The sequence below is a fragment of the Pyrus communis genome, chromosome 6 (assembly GCF_041283825.1).
Source record: "Pyrus communis isolate YQ-2024b chromosome 6, ASM4128382v1, whole genome shotgun sequence".
Classification (NCBI taxonomy): Eukaryota; Viridiplantae; Streptophyta; class Magnoliopsida; order Rosales; family Rosaceae; genus Pyrus; species Pyrus communis.
This window is the reverse complement of record NC_142570.1, coordinates 22,473,738-22,496,909: the sequence shown is the minus strand read 5'-3', so window position 1 is coordinate 22,496,909 and position 23,172 is coordinate 22,473,738. Positions and strand designations below refer to the sequence as shown.

The 23,172-nt window shown below is 35.5% G+C and overlaps 3 protein-coding genes and 1 non-coding gene across 4 annotated transcripts; 2 read left to right on the top strand and 2 right to left on the bottom strand.

Moving 5' to 3' along the window:
* The first annotated feature begins 11,246 nt into the window (after positions 1-11,246).
* Positions 11,247-14,459, top strand: LOC137711528 (NAC domain-containing protein 71-like). The gene is made up of 5 exons (XM_068450770.2): positions 11,247-12,114; positions 12,718-12,995; positions 13,148-13,474; positions 13,555-13,789; positions 13,882-14,459. The coding sequence occupies exons 1-5, from the start codon at positions 11,958-11,960 to the stop codon at positions 13,995-13,997; spliced, it is 1,113 nt and encodes a 370-aa protein (XP_068306871.2). The 5' UTR covers positions 11,247-11,957; the 3' UTR covers positions 13,998-14,459.
* A 2,029-nt stretch (positions 14,460-16,488) lies between these two features.
* On the bottom strand, positions 16,489-17,636 carry LOC137709748 (TLDc domain protein). The gene is made up of 2 exons (XM_068448726.2): positions 17,405-17,636; positions 16,489-17,072 (listed from the first exon to the last, which is right to left on the bottom strand). Exons 1-2 carry the CDS (start codon positions 17,580-17,582, stop codon positions 16,552-16,554), a joined length of 699 nt encoding a protein of 232 aa, XP_068304827.2. The 5' UTR covers positions 17,583-17,636; the 3' UTR covers positions 16,489-16,551.
* Positions 17,637-18,262: 626 nt separating this feature from the next.
* TRNAC-GCA (transfer RNA cysteine (anticodon GCA)) lies at positions 18,263-18,334 on the top strand. Its single transcript has one exon. It is a non-coding gene; the product is annotated as a tRNA-Cys (tRNA).
* A 318-nt stretch (positions 18,335-18,652) lies between these two features.
* LOC137709714 (aluminum-activated malate transporter 14-like) lies at positions 18,653-21,530 on the bottom strand. The gene is made up of 6 exons (XM_068448694.2): positions 20,993-21,530; positions 20,748-20,888; positions 20,292-20,564; positions 20,003-20,121; positions 19,749-19,892; positions 18,653-19,451 (listed from the first exon to the last, which is right to left on the bottom strand). The coding sequence occupies exons 1-6, from the start codon at positions 21,474-21,476 to the stop codon at positions 18,837-18,839; spliced, it is 1,776 nt and encodes a 591-aa protein (XP_068304795.2). The 5' UTR covers positions 21,477-21,530; the 3' UTR covers positions 18,653-18,836.
* Positions 21,531-23,172: the final 1,642 nt, after the last annotated feature.

Sequence of the window (23,172 nt, the reverse complement as noted above, 5' to 3'; positions counted from 1 at the left end):
GAACTAAAAGTCCTTGTTTACAAGGCAAGAACAAGAACTTAATTTGGACTTAACCCATCCACGACAATCCCTTGATCACAAGAAGTCCGAGTAACTTGGAGAGCAAGCAATCGACTAAACACACTTGTTCTACATCTGTTATACTAAGATAGCAGTGGCACGCCTAACACTAAATCAATTTTGATTACGAGCCTTAAGGCCTACACCTAAAGCCCCACAAAAGCACATTTCAGAACTAACTCTATCCTCTTCTTGTAGCACATCAACAAGTAAGAGCCCGACTACACATCCAATGTGTCAATCCCTTGGGGAGTTGTGCTGAGACCCGATGATCCTTCCCCAGAGAAATCTTCGCCCGAACAAAATGCTTCCACAACTTTGCCCTTTCTTTCATGGCTTCTCCGCTGCTTCAAAGAAGATAAATACATCTTCGATCTTTGAGAAGATACAGCTTCAAAAGAAAGGGTATGTGAGATAAAAAAATATTGATGGGATTTGAAGAAATATCAAATACAGCTCCAAACTCAAGAAAGATTGAAAGAATGGTAAGGATGATTTTTTTTTTTTTTTTTGGGGAAATTCAAGAAATCAAGAATGTCTGTGAGATTTTTGGAGTGATTAAATGAGAAATTGAATTAAATTGGATTGATAGATGGGAGGAGGAGGGCTTTTCTAGAAAAAAAAAATATTGGGAAGGAAGAAAAACCAACATGATCCTCTTTGGATCCTCTTTGTGAGGATCCGGAAGATCCGTGAATCGTGTCCGTTTATCGTGTATCATACGGTCAAATTTTGTCAAGTACTGTCCGTGTTCAATTTTAAATATAAAAAAATTAATATATATATATATATAATTGTACGATGTACGATGAACAAACACGATTTACATATCCCCAGAATCTTCACAAAGAGGATCCGGATTCGAAGTAAAAAAGTGATGTAAGAAAGTGGGTGCGTTATTCAAGACAAATTTTTTTGAGTTTTCAATGTTTTATAATTTTTTTTATATAATTATAAAACATTTATGTAAGTTCTCAAAGAGGCATACCACATGCCTCTTTGAGAACTTACAAGGGGGGTCTTATCTCTTTTTTTGGGTTTTACAAATCGCCCACCAAGAGGAATTGCCTGCAGTAGGACTCAAATCTAAGCCTTGGTCTATCGAAGAGAATGATTCTTACCAACTCAACCAGTTTTCTTTGATGCCTTTGAGTATAACTTTTCAAGTAGGATACCAAACGTAATTTTTCACTTATCTCATTTTTGTGTATTGATCAATAGAGGCGGCTTTGTGGAGGGAGGGAGGGAAGTGCCAAATGTGCAATCGCACATGGCCGCAAATTTTGAGGAGCCTTAAAAAAATTGTCATTTAATATACATGTACTAATGCCATATATTAAAATATTATTTTTGTTAGCACTTTAAAATTTTATTGTGCATTCCTTATAAATGTAAATTTTTTTTTCAAAATATAAGAATTTGGAGTGTCAATAGCAACTCTCTAAAAACAATTTTTTTCCTTCAATTTTATTATATAATAATGCCATCTATTAAAGTGAAACATTAAAGTTAGAGATTTTGAAGCTTTTTTCCTTGTTTGGTTGTTCAAGATTGAATTACTTTCGATTATTTAATGAATGTTATATTTGTAGCTCTTTCTAATTATTATTTAATGACATTGTAAACTTACAATCAGTGAGTCTTAAATTTGTTTTGATTAATGTTATTGCTTTCTAGGATCAATACATTGTTCTACTTTTTTTTTTGGTAAGGTCTAATTGGATTAATAGTCTCCATGGTGGTAGGGTAGTTGGAAGATATCCCTAGTAGTAAAAAAAAAAAAAACTAGGATTTAAGCCCCTTATAATGAAGTCCGTTAGGATTTAGGCCTAAAATTGAAAATTCCGTCAACTCTCTATTAATTGTTAGCACATGAGGCACACATGTGAGACTAAGAAGATAAAGTTAGCCTCACATGTAAGATGCACGTGTTAACAATGAACAGAAGAGTTCTGTTTTAGTCTAATATATGTGCCTCACGTGCTACTAATTAACGGAAAGTTGACGGAATTTTCAATTTTGGGCATAAATCCTAACAAACTTCACCACAAGAGCTTAAATCCTAGTTTTTTTTTTTAACATATGGCCCATCTTCTAACTACCTTATCACTACGAAAACTAATAATCTAATTAAGCCTTTTCTTAAAAAACTATCTTAAGAAGGTGCCCTTCATAAGTTTCGTATAGGCCTCCAAAATCTTGAGAAAACCTTGTTGATCACAACAACCAAGGATGTCCATCTGTGGCCGAATGACACTTCCTTAATTCACTTTGATGATGTTCACTAGCTCACAGAAGTTGTCGCAACTACATCTCGAAACCATATATCAACATAAACCACTTTAACAAACTACATATATAATAAAACAACTAAATAATGTAGCCTTGGTTCTCGTCAACTCGATTTTAGTGATACAATCAAGATAATTTGATGTTCCATGCTAACTAAATTTTTGAAAAATATTTTACCATGTTAAAAATTAGAGAAAATTGTAGTAATGTTCTCTCAACTTTAACTCAATTTGAGTAATTGTTCCTCAACTTTAACTCATTGGAGCAATTGTTCCTCGACTAAAAATATGTGACCATTGGTCCATTAACTTATCAAACATACAGTTATGATCATTTTCGTCAATTCCTTTAGAACTTTCATCAAAATGAGTCAATGTCACACACGTGAGGCTAAATCAAGTGACAAATATGAAAAACCAAATGAGAAAAATTGCAGTAATGGTCCCTCAATTTTAAATTAATTGGAGAAATGGTCCCTTAACTTTAATCCAATTGGAACAATGGTCTCTCAACTTTAATTAACCTAATTGTAACAATGATACTTCTAACATAAGTCATTTTGACATAATTCTTTGATGAAAAAAATCATAGCTGCACATTTTTTGATGAATTAAAAGATGAATGATTATAAATTTGTAGTTGAATGACCATTGCTCCAATTGGATTAAAATTGAGGGACAATTGTAACAATTTTCTCCAAAAAGTAATGGATGTAACTAAAATACTTCACACTTACTAGTTTTAAAAACAAAAACATTGAATCCAAAAAGAATACCAATCAGTCTATTTTCTTGACTTATATCTCCATTGTAAATCTCAGTGGACTTGTATCGAAACTTGTGGAAAGAAAAATGGTGCGAACCTAGACATATATAACTACATATCATCAAAATAGTTACTGCGCTACAAATTGTTTATCAAACCCGATGTTTTCAGTATCAAAATAAGCAAGTATTTGCAACATAAACCGATTAGACATCAAAATAGTTCCAAAACGAATAGTATAGCTGATGGCCCGATCGATGGATGAAAATATGCATCATTTGCTACAACTCTGGCTAATTGCCTAGGGGACGTTGACATTTAAAATTTTCATCAGAATTCAAAATTTTCTGCTGATAAGTTAGATTAGTTTAGAATACTGCACCGATTTGAAATGAATAAAGAAAAAAATGAACTTGTATGCCTAAAACCTAGAAAACATTGTGAAACACACGGCAAAAAGGAAAACCAATACGGTCGATAGAAAAAGAAAAACCAGCAAAGAAAAGCACTATGGTTTTGACCCTGGAGGATATGGCCACTGCACAAGACGGCAGAACCTGTAACACGAGGTACTTTGGTTGTGTCATTAATTAAATATGATTATCCTCTCCTTAGTGTTTGTTTTAGCAACTGCATCATTATCGACTGAATACAGTAGTCGAATATCCACTAAAGCCGGATGATCAAGATTTTCTTGCTCCTACACATCTTATTAATTGTCAACTATTTGCTTAATTAATTCATGGAGTAAAAACTCGAATTGATTCGATGTTGGAACATGTTTATTGTTTGCTACATCTATCTTTTAATTTTTTTTTTAATACAGATGTACATATAGTAAGGGCTCTTTGATATACATAATTGGATTAAAATAAATAATTTATTAAATAAAAGTATATTAAACGGAGAAATTATAAAATTATGACCATCTAAAAGATAGAAGATAGATTACTCATGTAGAAGGGATGAATCTTCTTAAATAATAGCTAATCCTCTTCTAATTCCCCATATGAAAAACCAACCACTTCTACCTTCAATATCCCATGAAATTTTAGATTTCTCCATTCTAATTCAATCTACGTGTACCAAACGAGCCTTGAAGATGGGGGAAATAAAATGACATCAAACTCCTATTTACAAAATTTGAACCTAGCTAAGACATTTTATTTATAAATGAAGAAGAATACTACTAAATTGTAATACTAAGTGACACGTGAATTATTTAATTAGTATAAGTGTCTTCATAATCTGATCCTCGTAGAGCCACGCATAGGTATCTTTAACAAGACAGGGTGACAATTTGAAGAGACATAATTAGATTAATTGTGATTTGTCTTTGTTAAGGGGGATATGTTGTTTGGCTTTTGGGTATTAGTAATCTTTGGAGGCTGCTTTGGCATTTTCCTAATCACCAAATTATTCCAAGGCCTTTTAACTTGGTAATGTACAAATTAATAATTACCAACTCATATGTAAAAGGTAGCAGATCAAGCCAAATTAGTGAGTTATATAATTCGAATCTCTTTTCTTTCACTACCTCTCTCTGTGCGTCTGTGAGTTGGTGGATGCAGCCATATCAAATCTTACCCCACTAGTTTGGGAGTTGGTGGATGCAGCCACATCAATTCTTATCCCACTAGTTTGGGAACTGGGACATCCAATTGCCACATTTTTCTACCCGGTGCAAGGTTTACCAAGATGTTGACCCCTTCATTATGAATTCTTGGTGCTACCCCCTCCCCTCTTCTTCATAATTTTGTTCACATGAGCTTGACGAACGGTTAATGAGACAAAGTAATTTTCCAAATAATTCAAAACCTAGCCGCCTTAATTAAAAACATAAAATATAACTAGCAATATAAAGTTTTGAGTTTAACTCGTACTGATAACAAGTTTGTAACTAATTATATTTGAGCCGTTGTATGACTTGAGTCCCAATTTTTATGTAAGAAAACAAATCAAATTGAGTATGAAACTTAGTTAACCAATTCATTAACATGTTTGAGTAAAATCATATCTTAATCAATTCACCATATGTCTTGTTCTTTGGCCTGAATTTATTGTTAAGCCGAACTTTTAGAGAAATCCAAACCCATTTTCTTTGAAGCATCCTTATACATTGACATCTTTGTGTCTATATGTGTGTTACAACTGCCATTGATTGACATTGGCACCAGCAGACAAAGGGGCCGAAAGCAGTAGACAAACAAAGACCAAGATAAGCAAGATAAGGTGGTTTTCTCCTCCTCCAATTTCCCATAATTAAAGACAAAATAGGTATATACTACCTCGTCTAAAGAAGTTCGAGTTCCTTTATAAAACGAATTGGTAATATGAAGAATATTTCAATTATTTATAAGTATACAGAAGATTCATTTTCTCATCACTGTGTGATTCACTTGCAATAGTATCTATCCCCTTATGTCTTCAGTTAGTATCATTCATTCAAAATGAGAGAGAGAGAGAGAGAGAGAGAGAGAGAGAGAGTCACGACCTTTTTTTCCATTGACTTCATTTCACACAAAGCTTCAACTTACTCAACTACGGTGCAGTAAACCCTACCTTCAGTCATTGCTCCTAACTGTTCATCGTTGACTTGATGAGCATTTTGCCCCAACTCAAATTTAAGAGGGAATTCGTACACCCTAGCTCATGTATATGGTCAAAGCACGATTGCCTTTAAACGCTTTCCAGATATGGTATTTAAAGAAAATTTGACTAATAGTTAATTAATCATAAAGCTCTGGAGGGAAGAAGGAGAGTGTGCTGGAAGAGTCTGGTTGAGTATATATTTATATTTAATCATACCATAGTTGAAGAATTTGAATCATGTCCAACAGTTCTTAAGCTCAAAACTGTTAGTTGCTAAAAGAGTTAAGGTTTTACAATAAAATTAATTGATAATATGAGATTAACCTAATTTCTTTTAAGCTTATGTAAAGTCCCCTTTCCCATTAATGTGAGATTCATTTTCAACACGTCCCTTTATATGTGATGAATTTTCAAGCCTAACACCTGTACAACATGTACAACGGGGTAACGTGGAGTGCGTGTGGCCGTTTGGCTTCACACGTAGGACACCATGCACTGATATTATAAAGAAGTTAATGTTCCACCATAAAACAATTGACAATATAGAGATTAATCTAATTTACTTATAAGTCCATATATGATCACTTCTTCTATCAATATGAGATTCATTCTTAATTGTTGCTACAGTGCTGCTGGTACGATCAATAGTAGCCCTAAACCCTAAACTCTATTTACTTCAAAAAAAAGAAAAAAGAAAAGGCAAAGCCATTTCTAGTTCGTTTTCTAAATCAAAAGTCAGTGCATTAACAAGATACTCACTACCCTAATTTGGTCACATGCAACGGTGGAAAACTGGTGCCTTTCACTCATAAAAAATAAAGCATAGAAAGTTGTTTTTTCCTTTTTTTTTTTTTTTTTTTGTTTTTTTTAAACAAACTCATTCGTTTTTTTAACAACCGTCCACGTAAAGCACATAGTTTCTCAGTAGTCAAATACTTTATGTAAGAACTCCACATGCGACCCTTCTCCAAATTCCTTAAGTTGTGAAGTCAAATGGGCTAAAGAAGAGACTGAGCAAGTACAAACTAATTAAGATTTTGATCATTGTTCACGTCAGAAGATAATTTAATCTGTCCTTCTATTACTTACCTCCTAGTGTGAAAGCTCATTGCCTATAATTTTCTTAACTAAAATTTACAGATCAGCATATTTGGAGTGGAGTTAACGTACTGTAACCATTAGGTTGTAAGAGATTCCAAATGCCCCACAGGCCTTTTGTAAAACATTATCTGATTAATTTCTCTTTGCCCTTTTTGTAATGTAAAAAGAAAATAGTTCCATGAGTTGCCAATGTTCAAGTAGTTTCCTCACTAGTCACTAGAACTTACAACCCAGTCGAAGGGAAAGAGTTTTCCCATACCAAGATTATATAATTTTGGCTATCCTTGAATGAATATGTCCACACAATCAAGTCCGAAGGTTATTCAAACCAAACAGCTCAGTTTCTGCAGCCCATCCTCGCAATTTGAAATAGTTTTGTGAATAGTTGCTAACTAAATTTAGCCAATGAGAAAAGGAAAAAAAAAGGGTAAATTACACAACACTACCTCAACTATTGGATCAATCACAATTTCATTACTCCATCTTTAAAACATTTCAATGTCGCACATCATCTTACGAATTTGTTACAATATCAAACCTCCGTTAGGTTTTCTATCAATCTCTCTGTTAAATGCTAACGTGACTTGAGATGAGGTCCACTTCCAATTCCACTAGATTAAAAATATAACTAAATATTAAAAATTAAAAATCAAATCATTTAAATATTTTATAAAACAAATATGGGAGCCACCCCTTATCCCCCTCACACTTCTTCTCCACTCCCATCTCCCCCCAACCCAAAACCAAAACCACCCCACCACAGCCCTCACGTGCCAATCACCACCCTTTCTCAGCACACCACCCAGCTCGAACTCATATCTTGCCTCCAATCCCGAATGGTTCTCGCCATCGTCCCTGCCTCCACTCCTAAACCCCAAACCAAAACCCAGAAAAACCTGATCGAACTCGCTCTCCTTTGACCCCATAACCCAAGCACAGCTGCCTCATGTCTCCTAAGCCAAAACCCACAAACCTTTGAGCAAAGCCCGAAGCTTTCTCCGAAATAAGGGAATTCGAAATTTAAGCCTGGGGGTGAGGCAGAGACTGGGACTGTAGGCGACGACAGTGGTGGTGGAGACTGAGGTCGTGGGAGACGGTGATGGTGGTGTTGTGGACTTTGTTGTGGGGATGATTAGTTCTAAGAATTTGAAATTTAACGTTAGGGTTTGGATGGAATTGGGGTATTTTGTTTGAAATTGGTTATAGGGATTAATTTGGTGATTGTGATGGGTGTGTAGGAGAAGGGTGAGGGGAAGGAGCGCCATGGGAGGGAGGTGGAGATGGAGGAAGAAAGAGCGGCGGTGGGTTTCTGGTTTTGGTGGTGAAGGAAGGTTGGGGGGATACGGGTGGATGGGGAAGAAGAGGTGATGGGTTTGTAGGGGTGGGTCCCCCATTTAAAAAATTATTAAATGATTTTATTTATAGTTTTTAATATTTAATTAATTTTTTTAATACTTAATTAATTTTTTAATAGGAAGTGGGCCCCTGCCTCAAACAACGTTAGCATTTAACAAACGGAACGTATGACATTGCAACAAATTTGAAGATAAGATATGACATTGAAATGTTTTAAAGATGGGGTATGAAACTGTGATTGGCCTAATAGTTGAGGTAGTTTAGTGTAATTTACGTAAAAAAAAATTAATAAAAGATGAATTTTTAAGTTTTTTAAATCAAAAATAACAAAAGTTTACAAGGAGAACCCTTTCTCATAATAACCCAATACTTGCTATTCTAGGCCTTGAATATTTTATTAGTTTATAACCTTGTATGGTAAAATAAACGTGTAATAGTTAGTTAGAAACCCCCAAAATATAATGCTAACTAAAATAGATAGAGAGTAACATTTTGTAAACTGGTTATACAAAATAAATTTTTAATCATTTCTATATTAAAATAACTTAAAATAACTAAGGTTGTTGAAGATGGTGGTGTAAGAACTAAGCTAAGCACACCTTAGCCGCCAAAAGCAAGAATTTTACTTACAAAAAGAGAAAAGCAAAAACCCACTTCAGGTGAAAAAAATGAGAGAATGATTATCTTTCCGCTTAATCTTTTTTTTCTTCATATTTAAACGGTTACGATTAAGTTACGTTAATATTTTATATTAATTTTTTTTAATAGAGACAATAAGATAAAAAACAAAAAACAAAATGTGAGATGAGAAGAGGAATTGAGATGACAATAAAAAAGAAGAGAATCCTACTCCAAAAAGAGAAGGATTTGGCTCCTTAAGATTGAGAAAGAATTCCTTCTTAAGATTGAGTAGCAGTTCCTCCCCAAGAAAATTTATAGTCGATTAAAAGAGCTTTGTGCTTATTTGGAATTGTTCATATTGTATTCCATTATGTAAAGATCATCTTTGTGAAAGATCAATTAAAAAGAAGATTATTTAGTTAATTAATTGTAACAAATATAAATATGATTTGTAATTCTTTTATGGATCTGTTCATTTATTATTATATAATTTAATGACTAAACGATCTTGTATTTTATTACTTTTTTTGAAAAATTATCTTCACAAAATGTTTTATAATATAAACAATTTTACTGATAATCATGAAATTTCATAAATTGAAAAAGTCCTTTTGAGGAGTAAGTCCTCCGCATTCACTTTTTCATTTTTTATTTTTTATTTTTATGTTTAATTAAGTAAAAGCAGAGAGTTCAATTCAATCAAATCAAATCACTTATTTTTTTTAATTTTTTTTGTTCACTTAACTTAAAGCAGAGAGTTCAATTCAATCAAATCAAATCAAATCACTTATTTGTAAGCACTACGACTGTGTTTCAGTCGAAACAAATCGGATACAGTAAAAAAATTTGGAATTTAATTTTAGGGGCAAGGGTCATTTTCTTAGAGATCTTAAGGATTTCGTGACAGTTATCGTATATCGTAGAATCAGTTTTTGTTAGTTATTATTTATATTTAATTTTAAATTTTAAAATAATTTTTAATTTTACAATATACGATACATGATTATGATCACAGAATTCTTAAAATTTCTAAAACAAAATTCTGACGAAAATCTTTTTTCTAATTTAATATCGATCAATTACAAAAAATAAAGAAATAAATATAAAATTCTAAGTTTCCACCAAACCCTAGAAGCACTGCGTCAATTGGTCCCACTACAAGAACATCATCAAGTGATAGTGAACATTTACCCATGTGTGAATAGGCGAATTCAAGAAGAGGCTTCGTCTTCATCCTACAGCTCCCACCAAGGCCTTTTTTTCTCTTCTCAATCCAAAAAGCTGGAAAACTGAGTGGGCAGAGCACACACTTTTGCCACTTTCCTTTTGTACAGTGTGGGACCAAGAAAGAAGATGACACAATCACTTCTATATAAAAAGGAAAAAAGTGCTTTTGTCCTACTAATGATGATGTGGATGGAGCTTGGACTCTACTGCAACTATGCATAAACTCAAATTCCTCAAATTCGATTATTCGATTTTCTTTAAACGCAACTGAGTGTATATCATTTTTATTCATGTCTTCGTAAGTTTTTATACAAGAGAAAAGTGATGCTACACAATTTCTTTTTGTAAGTTCCTTACCTCACCAATGTTAACAATGTACTGAAAACTATATAAATCATTAAACCAAATCCAAGTTTATGTTCTTTTTGTTAATATTAGTATATACTATATGGTTTATATATAAGTGGTCACCTTCTAATTGCACAAAGTCTTTTTAAGATAAAAATATCACACATGAGGTCTATTGAGCTTGAGTCCTAGCAGAACCAAGATATGACTTGAGGTGGAAGTCAGGTTCTTGTACAAATTTTCTCAATAACTAATTTGGTGTTGTTTCTAATGATAAATAATGTTCCACATGTACAGTGTGCCACATAAAACTAACACAAATGCAAAGTAGCACACACAAGTAGAGATGTAGATGCATCTTAATTTTGAATCTTTGCTAATAAAATTCTAAACGTAACACATCTATGAAGGGGGAAAAAAAGCATGCCATAATGTGCGATTTGGTATGTATTCGAATGATCACACACACAAAATTATGTATATAATTTCTTCATTTCGATAAGTAGTATACAACTATATGTTTATATGCAATTGGTATAAAAGAACTTGTATATTACTACAATTAATATGACAGTATCCTAAACGGATCATTCAATATTGTGTATGAACAAATTAAAAATTTAACGAGTGATAACTTCTAGTTGCATGTAAATTTTTTTCGAGTTCGAATAGTTAAAAAGGTCGAAATTCAACGTCGGAGAGGAGAAGTAACTGTAGGGTGTGAACTCGTTCAGGTTATGTGGACGTGGGCCAGTTCCATTTGGAATTTTATGTATGCGTCAGACAAGCAATCTTAAAACTTTCGGTGTTTATTTATGCATTTTTGGACTGATGGTTCCCTCCCAACACCAATATATAAGCACGCCCCACTTCCCACTCTTTTTACTCTTACCTTTCTTCCCCTCCCTCCCTCCCTCCCTCCCTCCCTCCCTCCCTCTCTTCTCCCGTTTTGCTTTCTTGACACTGACTCTTGTTCTACCAACATCCATTTCTTGCCCACATTTTTCCAACTGGCACTCTCACCCTTTCACACAAAAATTTCAGTTTTCGACAAGTTTTGAATTGTTTTAACTTGTGTGTATTGCCATAGGTTCGATTTGGAAGTTGTAACTAGTGTTTATACTTGTAGGGCAGTCTCTCTCTCGTACATTTTCGGTTACGGTACAAGGATTTTACACCCTAGTAGTGAAGTTTGAGCAATATCAGCTTCTGGTATTGCTTAAAGGATCAAGTTTTCTTCGTTTTCATATCGTTTTGGGAATTAAACAAATTAGTTGTGAGGGGGGTTGGTCGGGGTGACACATCCATCATAAGAAAAAACCGTTTTCGAGGACAATGATTCTGCTATACAACGGGTGCACGCAGTCGAAAATTTACTCATTTCTTGATAAGAAATCAATTTTCGATAAAAGCTTTTATTTCTGGATTTTCCATATCTATAATAGATACAGTTTGGGCACTTAGCTATAATTTTCTTACCATTCTTCATCATAACGTTATATAATCTTTTTCGCTCTCTGTTTTCATTTAAATTGGGATACTGGGATTTTTTTTTTTTTTTGAGGTTTGGATTGGATTGGTTGAGGAGTGGAGTTATGGGAGGAGCATCACTGCCACCAGGTTTCAGGTTTCACCCTACTGATGAGGAATTAGTTGGATATTACCTTCATAGAAAGGTGGAGGGGCTCGAATTTGAGCTTGAAGTTATTCCGGTGATCGATTTGTACAAATTCGATCCATGGGAGTTGCCAGGTAATTAGTAATTCAATGCTTTTAACTCTTTTACTAATAGTAATTTCACTACATTTTCGCTCACTAGTTTGCTCTGTGAGACATTGAATGAATTACAATAAGTTGGCGTGACAGCATTGGGTTAAGTATCATTTTGTATTTCGAACGATATTCCAAACTAATCTAAATTGCAGAGAAGACTAGTTTAGCCAATTTGACTAAGCTTAGGTCTGCGCATCGGGTTAAGTTATTTGGTGTTTAGATTGATTCTTTGATTGGCGTATGGATGGATTTTCTATATGAATGTGAACAGAGGGTGCCATAAAGCTAGTTTCGATTTAGTTTAGTTCGGCTTCTTTTCTGTTCTTTTTTATGAATTAAACCTGCGCAGCATCTTCCTTTTCTGATAGGGTATGTGGGTTTCTTTACTTCCAAAAAGCCAAGCTAATTGGCTTTTTTTCTTTTCTGAACCACCAAGCTAATTGGCTTTATATATTCCCCTATAAGTATGTAACAATTCAAATCAAATAAGGCACAAGAACAGTGAAGGTTGTTTTTTCTTTCTTTTTTTCTTCCCAAAATTCCAATTAGATTTTCAATAATATATGTGAATTTTGATTGCAGAGAAATCCTTCCTCCCTAGACGTGATATGGAATGGTTTTTCTTCTGTCCCCGGGATCGAAAGTATCCAAACGGCTCAAGAACAAATAGAGCTACTAAAGCTGGCTACTGGAAGGCCACTGGAAAAGACCGCAAGGTTGTTTGTCAATCTGGTGTGAATGGATACCGAAAGACCCTTGTTTTTTACCGCGGACGTGCTCCTTTAGGAGATAGAACAGACTGGATCATGCATGAGTACCGCCTCAATGATGATTTTGCCCAGGGAACATCTGGTCATCAGGTACATCATCCTGCAGTGTCATCAAATGCTTTGGCTTCATACAACATACGTTTGTTAGACAGTTCCCTTGTGTAATTAATAGTATAAGAGCTTCGATGCTACTAAATTTTGGAAGGCTTATGCTGAATTCGGTTTGTTGATCATCTCTACAGGGAGTTTTTGCTTTGTGCCGTGTTGTTAAAAAGAATGAGCATGCACAGAAGACACATGATTCCCATGGAGAGCCAAAGGCCAAGAGGGTTGGAAGCGCTTCGACCAGTGGGGAGGATATGACCTCAACAAGAATCTTAAAAGAGCCCTTGAGCATCTCAGCTGATACATCATCTCAAGCGAGTTGCCTGCATAACGAGAGTCGTTATTCAAGCCGTGCTACTTCTCCACATGAAGTTAATCCAATGGCAGAGTTTGAGCCAGATTCAAGGGAGACCAACACTGCAGACTTCTGGGTCTCACCTGATTTGATTCTTGATTCTTCCAAGGTATTGATACGAGAAAAAGAAAACCATGAAATTTTGGACTAATAATATTGTTCTTATTTTTATAGCTTTCTCAAATGCAGGACTACCCACAGTTGCAAAAAGCTATGCCTAATTACTTTCAGCAGTACGAGTTTCCAAGCACAATGTCGCCGTGGCAGTCATATGAACCCAGAGAATCACCTAGCTCGTCATACTCGAATTTCACAGGGGACCTTAAAATGGCCGATGATGTGAATCAAATGGGCGGCATGTCACCATTCTGTGGACACACAGACTACATGGGTTACTATGGGAATGAGGAAATGCAATTTGAAGGTTTTGACCAGACTAGTTCACTGAGATATCCAAACCCCTTCTGAAAAGATGAACCGAAAGATCATTTTGTCGCTCTCTTTTTTCCAATGCAGGGTCTGAAACATGGGATAGCCAAGCTCTAATTTGCAGGCAAGTGAGCGCAGATGGGAGTTTGGGGGAATTAGGAGGACTTTGGTTACAGGAAGACAATATGGTCATTGTGATGTAGGGGCCTGCCCAGTGCAGGATTGATCAATCGAGTACAATGTATTGCGTCATCCACAGTCGACATCCAAGACAACGCCTTTTAACGTTGGTTCTTGGTAGTATAAGATAATTACAATCACTCGTCTTTTACAAATAACGACTGGTTTGTTTTCTTTTCGGACGTAGTATGTGTACTTCATCTGTTGTTTGGAGAGTTATTTCAGAAGCCACTTCCGAACTTCCCACTTTGTTTTACTTTGCAGTCTGTTAGTTTCTCCGGGTGAATCACTTTTATCGATTTTACTTGGCGTTGGTTTTTCTTACAACTTGTATGGTTTTAATAAGTTTGATTGTTAAATCTAAGCTACCTTGTGGTTGTAATCTATACAGTGTAATTTTCCATGCGTTGTGTGGTAGCATCTTTTATGTATTTGACTCCCTTTATATGATACTAGAAATTATTATATATAGTTCTTTTACTTCTTGTCTTCTAATGTTGATCACGTCTACCTATTTTCTACTTTTTATCATTTCTTTATTGAGGCAATACAACCCTATTCTATTGAGAGAGGGATTGGAGCTTTAGGTGCAAAAGAGTGGACACACTACCTTAACCAACTGACTTAACTTATATCTAGCTATGTTCTACTTTTTATCATTTCTTTAACAAGGCAATACAACCCTAGCTAATCTATTGAGAGGGTGATTGGATATTAGGTGCAAGAGGGTGGGCACACTACCTTAACTAACTGTTCTAACTCACGTGTAGCTATATTCTACTTTGTATCATTTCTTTAACAATGCAATACAACCCTAGTCTATTGAGAGGGGGATTGGAGCTCAAGTGTAAGAAGATGAGCACATTATTTTAACCAACTGACCTAACTCACGTCTTGCCATGTTCTACTCTTGTTTTTAGGCAAAGAATAATTAGTTTGCAAGTATACCAGGTAAATACGAAAGAGAGTAACAAAACAGAGAAAAGTGGTTGAACATGTGAACTCAAGGCAGTAGTACTGCTTGTGTCTCAAACTTTCAACGACCTTCAATCATCATGCTCCTTCAAATTATTGAATTTTTTCCGAACTTAATATTCTCTTGAGATATAAAGCTAGTGATAAAGGCTGCTTTTCGAAGTGTTGATAAGCCATCCAATAATTCCATTAGGAAGTTAGATTTAGAGTTTCGACACATTCTTTAAGCTTTTTTATGGTTTGTAATAAATGGAATTTGGTGGGGTTTACTAAGGTTTTGGTGGGTAGCTAAAAGAGTATCACTTGATAGATTTTCCACATCTTTTTAAGATTGAAGATTCACATTACTGTTAAACTTGATCTGAGTGTACATATGGAAAGCTCTAAGGCTAAGGGCCCCTTGATAGTTTTCCACTTCCTTATTGCTTTTTCGTTATTCGGGAGGGAAATGGAGTCGAGATATCTTCAAAAAATTTCGGTTGAACAATGTGATAAATAAGTTGAGTTATTTACGAGGTTGCGAAGATTAGAACTTCTCATAATTCAATATTATGAGACACCAACTGATAAAGGACAACCTCAAGCAAGGCTTCCCGTTTTGCAAGGATTGGGGAGAGAACGTCTATCGTATGCATCATTACCCTTACTCTACAAAGAGACAGTTTCCTCAACTGATGATAGATTAAAATTTATTATTTGGAACACTGTTCTGAAAGTTTTGAGTTATGCATGAGGTTGCGGGGATTCGAATTCAGCTTCGAGTTGTTCTACCTAACTTCGAAGTTTGTCTGATTTAATCATATGGGGCTGAACTGAAGTTACCCATCAAAATCCATTTATTCTTCAGCCTTGGAGGTGCTTTTTGGCAGCCCCATACACGAGTTTTCTAATGAAAAGTGCAACCACTTCATTTTTGGACAGTTAGTAGTGTGAACTCCCCAAAAGAAACAAATTATAACTTTGGTTTCGAGACAATTAATTGATTGAATAGGAGCATGATGCCTTGAAAAGACCATAAAAAATAAAGGTGCCATCCACACCCAATAAAATGTACATTTCTCTCAGTTCAAGTTTTCCAGTAGTTCACTTTGTTAAGCATCTTGTTAAAGAGACTATACCCCATTTGTCACTTTAGGAATGCTATTGCTTTGCCATCCTAAAAGGTCTCTAATTTGTTCTTTCCTATCTACGACACTAGGACCCACCGTTGTTTTTTAAAACAGATTCTCCCGCCCCCTACGTACTACTATACATACATTTCACTCTCAGCCCCCTACTGCTTCGTCTAAAGTATCGAGTAAGTGCTGCGGCTTTTCCTTTGTCGTCGAGGCAACATAACGAGTATTCTCCACTTGGTTTGGTTGAAAATGAAATGAGGAAGTATCTCCATCAGGAACGTCATGAAGTCAAGGATGGTGCAAGCACAGGAGAAAATCTTATGTGTAGGTTTGTAACTTGGTGATATTTCCTTCTGCTCTCACAGACAGTATCACGCGACAAGCAGACTAGCACGTATATGCATCCGGTTACATGTACATATGTATAAGCAATAAGCACGGGTTTATATAGAACCTTCAGTGTATATATGTACCCTTTTTAAGTTTAGTACAAGCTTGCAATTTGAGGACTACAATAAACTTCAACTTCTTCAAGGGTTGCTCTAGACTCATCACCAAAAAGTGACTCCTTCCCATCTTCCCTCTTTGCATATGACAATCCTAACCTAGATTTAGCTTGCCTTAAATCACCAATACCCGAATTAGTATCCGGGCCTGCAAACCCGCCCATAACCGGCGCTAGAGGTGGTCCGATAAGCAGCCCATCGGCCCCAAATTGCGGCCCGCCTCGAGCATAATCGAAAAGGGCTGCACCACTTCCTCCTACTTTGGGCAAAACAATTGGATCAGTTATGTCATTGTCTGTCCAGTAGAAAAGGAATGCATCGAAGGTGTCGTAGTAATCGTCTGTGCTTCTGTAGCCTTCAGGGTTGAATGCACCAAACTTGAAGGACTTGTTTGTGTAACCAATTATGGCACATGGCCCCTTGAAATCACAGAAGTTGTGGAAATTAGCTGCACTAAATCCATCAATTGTGGCCTTATAGCAACACTTGAGTTCCCTACCTGCTCAAAATCATCACATGACATAAGGGTCATTGCTATATAAGTTTTTTGCGTCATAACCATCGACGACAGTTGGACTCAGAACATCCTCGATTAAAGTATAGAATGGATTCCGTTAGACTAAATGAACATCGGGAACAAAGAAGGTAAGAATTATATTTCATATTATCAATGCGAGTATTTGCCTACAGTACAGGCTAATAAGGACATGCCTAAAGGTAAAGGCCCTATATTATATCTGTTTTCATATTTTATACCTCTCAAAATTATATGTACAAGAAACCACCATATGATACAAATGAGAGAGAGAGAGAGAGAGAGAGTAAAAATACCACTTAAGAATGTTTTGTCAAGCAGAGAAGGTGGGAATGGAAGATCAGTGTCATAGTACTTGGTCTGTGGCATTTCATCCTCTTTGGTTCTTCCTATATTCCAGCCAAACAAGCTGTGCGGGCTGCTTCTTTTCAGTTTCCAGCCATAAGATACAGTGTTTGAGAAGCAACAAGCCATTTGTGTGTGTGCAGCAAATGCCTATGCACTAATTTATCCACATCCAACAATACTATATATCTCATTCACTACTATCCTCACAAAATATTGGCAAAAGCTTGTAATATCTTATCCTTAAACATTCTCTACCCTTAAAATGACATGTGTCATACAATTATTGGATTTATCATTAATGTGCCCAGGCTTCAACCTTGTCAAGACTTATAATTCCACCAAAAGAATTATAATTTGTAATATAATGTTGCTTTTGTATAATTAGAGTTTAGGAAAGATCTCAAATTCGGTTCCCATGTTTAGCAAATTCAATACGTAACTTGACTAACTGTAACTCATTGGGTAGTTTAGTACGATTCTCCCCTCCCCTAGCAAAAGAACATTGATGCATAAAAAAGAAAAAATAGATTTGTTATGGTACTCCAAAAAAGTCATCATGTACTCCTTCATATATATTTTTTCTCTTTATAATTTGATAAATACAAAATGACATTTTTGGAGTCTTGAAATAAAAAAAAATAAAAAAAAAGGGTTGCATTTGATAAATTGAATGGTACTAGAAAAAATTCGGCAAAACTATTATGGGCCTAGCCTATGTTTTAACCAGAATTTTAATTAGTTAATAAGCTCATAAAGTAAATATATTTAACGCTATTTAAAATAAAACGTAATGAAGAATAGCAAATGGGTCCATAGCTCAGTGGTAGAGCATTTGACTGCAGATCAAGAGGTCACCGGTTCGAACCCGGTTGGGCCCTCTTCAATTTTTTCAAATTTTTTTATTTTTATTTTTTAATATTTTTGCAAGCTTCTTCGAAATCGTTTAGCAATAATAATTTTAATTTGATATATAGAGAAATACGGATATGGAATGTACCTAAGCGCCTTAATTTAAATCCTAAATTGCATAGATGTTTGATTAAAACAAATTTAATTTTGAGCGTTTAAATCTAATTTGCGGTTTTTTTTTCATGTTTTTTCATGTCAACCGTCTTCCAAATCATTTTGCTGCACCCAAGTTTAAACTGAATAATCAAAGACATTTTTTTTTTTTTTTTAACAATAACAACAACAGATTTCTTGTAAAATTTTCATCAAAACAAAAATATGAAAGACCATGGTTTTTATCATTCGGAGCCGATTATTCTCTAATCGAATGAACATTTGTTCTATCAAGGAAGTTCTGCAATATTAGCCAGCCACTGCCAACAATATTTGGATTATGACATCCATCCTTGCTTGTACAGATTAAGTATTAAATTAATCAGCTGCATGGGAAGGCAAATGGTTTTGAAGAGGATTCACCGGTGGCCTCTCACAAGTCACAACAATATTCTCATCACCATGCTCGTACTCTTTGAAGCATGCAATCCTCCCCAACTCTTCAACTTCCTCGATCACATGATCCAGCTTTGCTACCATCTCCACCAGCAGAGACGCAAAAGCGGCAAATGGAAGCGCTTCTGAGAACTCGAGGCTTGTTATGGCAATTTTACTCAGCTGTGGCCTCAAGAACTTCCTCTCCGGCTCCTTTGCCTGCTCAGTAGCCCCCTTTGTTTTCCATTTGAGCAATGCTGAACTGTCGGTTTTCACGCTTGATAACGAGACTCCTTGCTTTTGTTGGGTTGCGTGTGCAGCTGCCACGGCAAGCATGTTGGTTGCCTGGTTGCTGTTGGAGCCTAGGAACAGTCTTGGTTGTGATTTTATGGCTGTGTTAAGATCTTGCAGAGCTTCGTGGAGGTGATCGGATAGTATTTCGGGAGAGCAATGGCGGCGATTTCTTATGCTGTTGGCGAGTTCCATCAGTGCCTTTGATACTTCCCCAGCTAGGCGAATGCATGGGTCCTTGAAGAGTAACCTAACAGATCTTGGGGTCTGCAAGAGAAATTTAGTAGAAAAATGTAAATCGATTATTAAGAAAAACAAAGCCAAAATTAGATCCCCTTTTTGTTGATGCATGTGAAACTATTTTCCAAATCTGCGATCTGTCACAACAAGAAACATGTGACCTATATTCTTGTTCACTACGAACAAATTATGAGGGTTCTCGAGAACATAATCATAATTTTCATGACAATCATCATACTTTGTATTTTTTTTTTTTGTTTCTTTTCTCAATGAATATTAACAAATAGGGTAAATGTATTAGAACATATATTTTTTAAGCGTTACCTGAATTTCGGTTCCTATACATCCATGTAGAGCTACAACAGTGTATCCAAAGTGGCGAAGAACGTTTCCCAATTTCACATATCGCTGCCATGGAAATCTGTAACAGTGTCTTGAGTGCCTTGGTTCCCAACTTGCATGTAAGGCCTGCTCAAATTGCAACACCAAAATCATTGAAGAGGGCATAACAATTTCCAGAACTTCTGTGAAGTTGAATATAAAAAATAAACGAAACCAAAGATTTCCAAGAATCATACCATGGTTTCATCCTGAGACTTGGAGTCCAAAACAGCCTTATAACCTTTATATATGGGATCCTCAGTTGATTTGTCTTGGTCTGCATCTGTTTCTTCACTGAAGTACTCATTCGCACAAGCTGCAAAATCATAAATCGCAAAATACTTTGAATCACTGGCATATTTAGTTATTGATAAAATGATTTTTTGTTACTCGAACGATATTCTAATCAAATATAAAATTTGGCAAGGAGATTCAAATTTGGGTGCAGAGGTCGATCATATATGATAAGTAACTTTGCTTATATACCTTCAATAGCTCTAGCTAGGCCTTCAAGTTTGAACACTGAGGAATTATGGAGCTCTTCTCCTGACCAATTCGGAAATACCAGTAGACTCATCAGTAGGCAGATACCACAGCCTATGGCAATGGTGTAGAATCGCTCATGCGCAATCTTCAGGACATGCTTGAAGCGGTAGCTTGACACGGTTATTAGGTTGAAGGTCAAGAGAAATATCACTATTCCATAATCGTAGTTCTTCCTAATATAAGGGAAAAACCTCATGTATGTAGCTGTAGCTCCTGCCAAATCATAAAATGAAAAGATAGCAAAATATTAGTATAATTTTAATTAGTAGAGAAATTTTCAATTGACAGATTATGATAAGGGAACTAACTTTAAATTAACATGAAAAACAAGATCTGTCTCTTTTTAGAACTAGGAAATGTCATTAAAGATTGCTTAGTGAACAAAGATGAGATTACCAATCAGAAAGACTGCTGCTCCGATGAAAACTGCTCGAAAAGTCCGACCGGATTCAGTTGCAATGTACTGAATGAAAAATGCCAATGATCCAGCTAACAATGTTCCCAATCCTCGGTTCAGTCCTTTGCATAAAGTAGCCCCTGTTTACAAACAAGAAGAAGTACATGAAACAACTTTTGTTCATCACATATATATAATATCTATTATTTATAGTATTTAAACAAATCATAGGCTAATCAATCACCTGCAGTGAACTCAAGCACAACAACCACAGTCATGACAGCCCAAATGGCATTCTCTCCAACTCCAACAAACAGTGGCTGTATCAGATACAACAAGGAAACCAGTGTCAAAGACAAGCCAACTTTCAGAGCATGGATCACCCTTCTCGGATCATCCCGTCCAACGGTCCACACCGTGCTCCAAACCAAAGCCGGAAATCGATTCATTCTATCGACAAAAATCTGCAAACGCTTCTCTCCATTCCCTCCAGTTTTACCACAATCCTTGTCCATGTCCATTTCCATACCTGCATGAACTTTGGGAAACATACAGGAAACAACCCCCCAAAAATTTAAAGGACACACACAAACTGAAAGTCGTGGAGGGAAGATCGGATGACTAGAGTTCTGATTATTAGAAGTTTGGTATAGACATATATATATATATATATATATATATATATAGTTTGCGTATATATCAATATTCAGTTTGAGGAACACCACCATGCAGCCATAATATGGGAAGTATTAAAATAATGCTGAGTATTGTGATGTGCGCTCTCTCTGACACAGCTCAGGTTTACTTTATATGGTGTGAGAAAATGAGACTGGTGACTGTTCCTACATTTCACATGCATAGCACAAAAGTGTGTTGTCATATTAAATATGGGTTGCTTTCACAAGGGGTAAGAGTCAACATTTCATCACTCAAATTGTTTTGTTTATTTACTCAACCGTGATTAGGGGTTTCTATAATCTACTACTAATATTGTTCACTCGTTTTTCTTTGACGAGTATTTATTTTCACTTTATGGCACGGGAGGGGGCTCAAGACTCACACAAACCGGCCACTCACCATCAACCAAATTTAAAAATTTGTATTGCACCATATGGGTTCTCATATATCAAATACTTAAAAAGAAATTGTCCATCATGTAGAGATTCTCAACTCCAAATTCAGATCACATTCATGTATAGTAAAATTAACGATGCCAATATTTGAGATCTCAAATGTCCATCAGTGGAAACTCAACTTTTACTCCCTAACCAAAATTGTTTACCAAGGCTAGAGAAAAATGGAAGAGTTGTAAAAGGCGAAAGGAATTGTGAAAGACATGGTTATTTATAGGAAATGAGAGTTGGAGCCAATATGAATTTTGAGTTTCAAGCGTTTAATAAAATATGAGTATTGACGCAACCTCCAAAGAAAGAATCCACCATAATGTAGGACAAAACTTTAAAATTAATTTAGTGATTATTAATAGATAACAAACCTAATGTCTAAACATTCTACTTACAATGTCTCTTAACACTAGAAGCCCTAGGAGTCCGAATATGGTTTAGAATCAAACAATTAATTAACAAAATATTAAAAAATGCCTTAAAACTTAAAACACTGCAAACTATGGAATTTGACCCAAAACGCCCATACGTTACATGAAAGCATTGTGTTGATGCGACTCCATTCTCTTCGAAACGAGGGGTCATGGGCTCAAATTGGACATGGGAGCCTAAATATGTAAACCTTTAGTCTTGTTGCCTGATTTGCATCATTCAACTTAATCTTCAATCCATTCCACCATTTGATCTACATCATAATCAATTTTCATTCCTAATGTCTGCAATATCTACTAAAACATATGGAATCAGAAAAGTGTAGGTATCTGTTTATAGTTCACAACCAAATGCCAAAGAATTAGCAGTCTAATCAACTAGGATTCGGCCTAGTTAATCGATGCTATTCTCTTTCCTTTTTTTGACAAACAATAACGTTAGCGGGTTAAATTGTTAAGTGTTAGGAGAGAAGGGGATAGGTGAGAATCAAACCCGCATTAGGATGCATAAACATTATTATTTTCTACCACTACGCTAAAGCTCTATATGGGATCCTATTCTCTTACTTCGTCTATTTAAGTTCTCCAATTCCTTCCTTATCTCTTGGACATAAAGCATAGCATTTGTTTCATACATTCTCCTATGTTTCTCCCCTCTTCCCTCCCATCACCCTCCCTCCATCATTCCTCATCCCTATGCTTCCCCGTATGCTTTCCCTTTACCTCTAACACCAAAAATAAAAACTAAAACTAAAAATGGAATGTAATGTAATCAAACTAATTTTGACTAATTTAGCAATGAAAAAAAAAAAATTTATCAAAGTTGTTCTGTCTTCATCAAAAAAAAGGTACAAAGATCTCAAGCAATG

Coding starts and splice junctions, on each gene's coding strand:
- LOC137709714 (XM_068448694.2), bottom strand. CDS start 21,476: ATGGTGGTGTTCCTCAAACTGAATATTGATATATACGCAAACTATATA. Junction 20,122..20,291: donor CCTAGCTAGAGCTATTGAAG/GTATATAAGCAA, acceptor ATGATTTTGCAG/CTTGTGCGAATGAGTACTTC. Junction 19,893..20,002: donor AGTCTCAGGATGAAACCATG/GTATGATTCTTG, acceptor CAATTTGAGCAG/GCCTTACATGCAAGTTGGGA.
- LOC137709748 (XM_068448726.2), bottom strand. CDS start 17,582: ATGGCTTGTTGCTTCTCAAACACTGTATCTTATGGCTGGAAACTGAAA. Junction 17,073..17,404: donor TGACAAAACATTCTTAAGTG/GTATTTTTACTC, acceptor GATTTTGAGCAG/GTAGGGAACTCAAGTGTTGC.
- LOC137711528 (XM_068450770.2), top strand. CDS start 11,958: ATGGGAGGAGCATCACTGCCACCAGGTTTCAGGTTTCACCCTACTGAT. Junction 12,996..13,147: donor AGGGAACATCTGGTCATCAG/GTACATCATCCT, acceptor TCATCTCTACAG/GGAGTTTTTGCTTTGTGCCG. Junction 13,475..13,554: donor TGATTCTTGATTCTTCCAAG/GTATTGATACGA, acceptor TCTCAAATGCAG/GACTACCCACAGTTGCAAAA.